Source organism: Trichinella spiralis (genome assembly GCF_000181795.1).
Source record: "Trichinella spiralis strain ISS 195 chromosome Unknown Scfld5, whole genome shotgun sequence".
NCBI classification, from domain to species: Eukaryota; Metazoa; Nematoda; class Enoplea; order Trichinellida; family Trichinellidae; genus Trichinella; species Trichinella spiralis.
The window spans coordinates 4,316,936-4,322,217 of record NW_003526944.1 but is presented as its reverse complement, the minus strand read 5'-3'; the positions used below and the strand labels follow the sequence as shown (position 1 = coordinate 4,322,217).

Genomic DNA, 5,282 nt, shown 5'->3' with positions numbered 1-5,282 from the left:
AAAAATGAAAAACTGGCCACTTACGGCAAAATGCATCGTCTCTTCATGTTGATGTCATACTGGTAGGATGTCATTGAAATATTATTTTCAAAAATTATTCCAAAAAATAGTAATGAATAAAAATCAAATCTAATGTTTGGCATTTGATATTGGTCTTCAGTGAATTTTCCAATCCAAACGCAGTGCTTCTATCCACGGACGGCCTCAAACTAAAATTATTTCCAATATGTCAATAAGGCGAACGACCTCGCATGCAAATTTTTATTTTATTCATTTCTGCTGATAAATGAGACTAGTGCATATTTTTCATTGCGTTTATTTACTTAACTAATGCATTCTGTTTGAAAAGAAAATTTAATTGTAACTTTGCCAAATATAGAAACACTTCTTATAAAAGAAACTCTCATTTGATCTTTATTATCACGCATATTCTAAATACTAGAAATAATATAAATATAAGAAATAAAATGCATGCTCATTTAATATTATAAGCTGGCTAGCAAAAAACCAGAAATAATGATGCTTTGAGGAAACGGGACAAATAGAATGACAAATTATACGTCAAAATATAAACTATCTGACAAAAATACGCCATAACATAAGCATTGTCTTAGACAAAACACGCCTCCGCATGTCTTAACTTGGGATTTGAAAATTCAAAAATGACCTACATAAATAAAACTTATTGCAAAAACATAAAAAGTATATGGCTGCGCATTCTGACAAACAAAATTATCCAGAGAAAAACTCTTTTATGATGTACAATGTAAAATTAATATAAAATGATAATCATGTTAAATAATATATCGTATGGAAAACAATAATTTTTCTTACATGAATAACATAAATAAATTGGCGCTTAGTGATATTATATCAGTTGAATTTACATGGAAATTCAACGCCATGTGCAAATGTAAAATGTAAATTGAAAAACTGAGCTAATTCTACAATTACACTACCAGGATAACTGCGCAAAATAAAAAAGTTAAAATGTTAATAATTTCAACCTTCAACTGCATATAAATGAAAAGTTTTTTGATGATAATGATGATATAATCAAAAGATTTGATGAAAAACGATGATATAATTGCATCTATAAAAAAAATACTTCGTTTGAATTGCTTTTCTTGAGGAATTCAATGGTTTTCTCCAGTCGAGAAGAACAAAATATTTAATATTGTAAATTTTCAACTTATATGAACTTTTCGGTGGGGTTTTATACTGAAAGTCGTAAAAGTATTTGTTTACACAGCGTGCTGCAGAGCAGCCACAGTAGGACTTGTTTACTAGAAAATTTACGTCCATTCCACGATCAAAAATTTGCATGAAAATTCTGGTAAACAAGTTGACGTTTGTTCACTTCGCAGCTGTCGCTTATTACTTGCCTGAACTTTTAATATTTGTACAAAACTTCATCTAATATGACTTTTTGAGCAATTCAATGAAATTTATTGTTCAGGAATAATGTAATAATTGATGTTGTAAAGTTTCGCAAAGTTTGTAATTGATGAATAATACCACACAACGTAATAAAGTGGATGATGTAAAAAAGAAATGAGTCAAAACAATGGATGTTGAATATTCTATAATTTTGAACAATTGAATACTGTGATTCTTACAGATTCTTTCAATTTATGAATGATTGTAAAACTGAAACAAAAAAACAACAATCAAAAGAAGTAAAAAATATTTTAAAAAAACAAATATTTGAAAAAAATGAATATTACACTCAAAACCATAATTTAAATTCGAATGCTTCATGAAAATAAAACCATCGCATTCTATTATTAACTTATGATATTTGTTGTTCTGTATTGTACATTTGAGATGCTGAGAAAAAGTAATCGGCCAATTTTAAATCTTCTATTTCCAGCATTTAGGGCCTCATATAGCAGACAAGCCCTTGATGATGTGGACTCCGAAATTCTTTATTCTCTTATTGCAAGAGAGCACAATCCAGCAAATCAACCTACAGTGGAATACGAACCAGCGGCCGTTACCACTGCCAATCACTATAAAAGTAATTTTTCTATTTATAATAAATCCTTAACATTATTTTATTATGGACATTTATTTTTTATTTTTAATGCATATGTTTGAATACAACTAATTCGAAAGAGAAATATTTATCAAAAAATGAATTTTCTAATCGAAAAGAAAACGGGAGACGGAAACTGCCTGATTTGAGCATTTCAAAGCTTCTAAAATGCTGCCAGCAGTTGTAACATCTGCTGTTCAAACCTGATTTATATGCACAACTATAAATGAAAATGCCACACAACATATGCAAATTCGAAAACAGCAATGTAACAAAGTAGACGAGATATGGATAAAATAAGTGAAAACAGTGGATGCTGAGTATTTTGGAATTTTCAACAAATCCGGACCGGAAATTATTTGGATTATTTCAATTTATGGACGATCCTTTTCACAGTACACTGAAGCAAAAGAAATACAATCAAATGAAGTAAAGAATATTTCTGAAAAAACAAATATTTGCCAAAAAATGAATTTCTGAATCAAAAGCATAATTTAAATTCGAATGCTTCATGAAAATAAAACGATTGCATTTTATTATTAACTTATGATATTTGCTGTTCTGTATTGTACATTTGAGATGCTGTTAAAAGGTGATAGATACATATCATTCTTAATTTTGCAGTATCCTGGGCCTCATATTGCAAACCAGCCCTTTTGATTATCTAGCATGGATAATGCGCAAACGTTCCTCATTACAAGAGAGCACAATCCAACAAATCAACCTACAGTGGAATACGAACAAGCGGACGTTACCACTGCCAACGATTATGAAATAATCATTCTATTTATAATAAATCCCAAATATTATTTTATTATGGCCATTTATTTTTCATTTTTAATACATACGCTCCATATACAGTAATCTGACAATTCTGTACTGCTTGCAGATTGGCTACTGGTTGCCGGATAATATGTTCACTTTGTAATTGTGCAAAAACTTGCAGATCAAATAACTGTACAAAAAAACAACAGCAGCGGATCCATCTGATTACAAAGCTGCATATCTACCTACCAATTATGCACAAACCAGCAAATCAAAGACCAGTGAAATACGAACAAGCGTATATTTCGACTGCCATTTGGGATGAAATAATTTTCATATTCATAATTAGGCAAAATGAATATTATTCGCGACATTTATTTTTTACTTTTAATAAATTTGCTCAAATACAAGATCTTTAAAAAAGAAACACCATGTTAAAAAAATTCATTGCACAATGAAAATTTAAATTTACGTACAGCATGAAAATAAAAATATTTCATTTCATTATTTAAATATATGATTTTTGCAATCATCTGTATGAAATTTATCTGAAACATTCGAGAATAAGACAGTTTTCAGCCTCTATCCATGGCAGTTTGGGAGCCATGACGCTGATCGCCTTCCGGCTCATTGCTATTTTTAGACTACAATAATAGCAACCATAAGCACTGGCGATACTCAAATCAACACAACAACCATCAGTGGAATACGAACATGCGGACGTCTCCACTGCCAATTCCAATAAAATATTTTTTATATTTATAATTAATACTATGCAAATTATTATTACCAATTAATTTTCTATTTCTAATCTATTTGTTTAGAATTTTATATTTTTCTTTAAATAATTACCATTTAGATATATTACAATTCCTTTCTTTCATATTTGAAATTATTATTATCATAAAAACACAGTTTTGCTTTTGATAAGGCTTTTTATGAACAGCAGAGTGAAAATATAAAAACTAAAATATCGAAATGTTTGTAAAAAATTTACATACGTGTTGCTGACTAATATTATTATTGCTGTAATTTATTTCAGTTAAACTGTAAAGCTTGTAAACAGCTGTAAAGTTAAATTAAAGTATTGTATAAAATTTGGGAGAAAATTCCATCAGCAAAAATCAGCCAATAGTGAAAATTATTTTCTCTCAATATTACATGACATTGTTCACATCGTGTTATAAAATATGCAAAATGAAAATGAATAAATGTATTTCATACAAAAAAAGGTTTCATAGTTTTATAAATCATCTTTATACTTTTAATTTATGTCACTACACTCCATGTCATCGATAATATTAACTTACAATAATTGAATTTCATTAAACTGAATTTATTCAATTATCGAAATGAAAAAAAAAATTACAATTTAGTCATGATCGTTGGAAAAAATATTACGCGATTTTGTTCTTCAAAAAATCAATAAAATATTACACAGTTGGACCGGTTATATGTTGAATAAACAAAAAGTGTTACCAAAGAAACGATTTTTAAACAACGCTGATTTGCATGGTGTGCGCAAAAGGTTCATATTCAACGTTGAATTCAAATTGCTTCTGAACAATAAATTCTCATAGCATCTGAACAAAATATGGGATATGAAAATTTCAACTTCAGGCAGAAGCTCATTTTCATAATTATGTATTTCACTTCTTAATAATAATTCGTTCATAATATGTTTAAATACTATAAAATCTAAACACTTTAACAGACTGTTGTTAAACATGAACATTCTCAATATCTATTTTCGTCAATAATTTCAATCAATTTCATCAGTATCAATAAGAAAATCTACCTTACAAAGAAATTGCCAACTTATAATACGTGGACGTGGACGGACATACGTGCATCACATGGACGTGGACGACGCTGTAGATTTGTACAAGAAGAGGTGCATGACGTCGAGCGCGTTGGTGAAATATTGGCTCACACCGACCAATTCTGAAACGCGCAGACGTCGCGAGCTCAGAGAATTCGAACCTCTCTACCAGCCTAGTTATTACCGTATGAAAAATGAACTGCCACGCCCGTGGAGAAGTTTCACCCACCGGCTCATCAGCTAACTCTGCCATAAGTCATATTTATTTTCCTTGTTTTCGTGTTGTTTTTTCTCTTCTTTTTTCTCCAAACAACACCATGCATTATTCATTATTCCAGAGATTGCTTCACCCATTAAAGCCATTACAGTCGTCTCTTGCAAATTTCATTTTATTATATCAAATCACCAATGTGCAAATAGGCTTTGTTTCTTGATTTATGTTCACACGCTCAATATTCTATGTGAATCGGAAAACGAAAACTACATTTACAAAATTTTATTTAAAACTAAAACAATTAGGTTATTTTGAAACGTTAAGCATTATTTATCATCAATTAATTATGATTTGCAGAATAATAACGATGTAAGCCATAAACAAAACATGAAAACCGATAAGTCAAAGAAGATCATAAAATAATAAAAGTAAGTTTCGATCGC

The 5,282-nt window shown here is 29.7% G+C and overlaps 1 protein-coding gene across 1 annotated transcript; it reads right to left on the bottom strand.

Annotated features, from left to right (window-relative positions):
- Nucleotides 1-3,347: 3,347 nt before the first annotated feature.
- On the bottom strand, nt 3,348-4,878 carry Tsp_08458 (hypothetical protein). Its single transcript, XM_003375420.1, has 3 exons — nt 4,631-4,878; nt 4,283-4,386; nt 3,348-3,532 (listed from the first exon to the last, which is right to left on the bottom strand). The coding sequence occupies exons 1-3, from the start codon at nt 4,876-4,878 to the stop codon at nt 3,348-3,350; spliced, it is 537 nt and encodes a 178-aa protein (XP_003375468.1).
- Between the last annotated feature and the right edge of the window lie 404 nt (nt 4,879-5,282).

Excerpts from the sequence above, each read along its gene's own strand:
- Tsp_08458 (XM_003375420.1), bottom strand. The coding sequence starts at position 4,878 with ATGGCAGAGTTAGCTGATGAGCCGGTGGGTGAAACTTCTCCACGGGCG. Across the intron at positions 4,387-4,630 it reads GTATGTCCGTCCACGTCCAC|ATGCTATGAGAATTTATTGT; the intron begins GTATTATAAGTT and ends TATTTTGTTCAG. Across the intron at positions 3,533-4,282 it reads GTTTAAAAATCGTTTCTTTG|TGGAGACGTCCGCATGTTCG; the intron begins GTAACACTTTTT and ends TGGAATTGGCAG.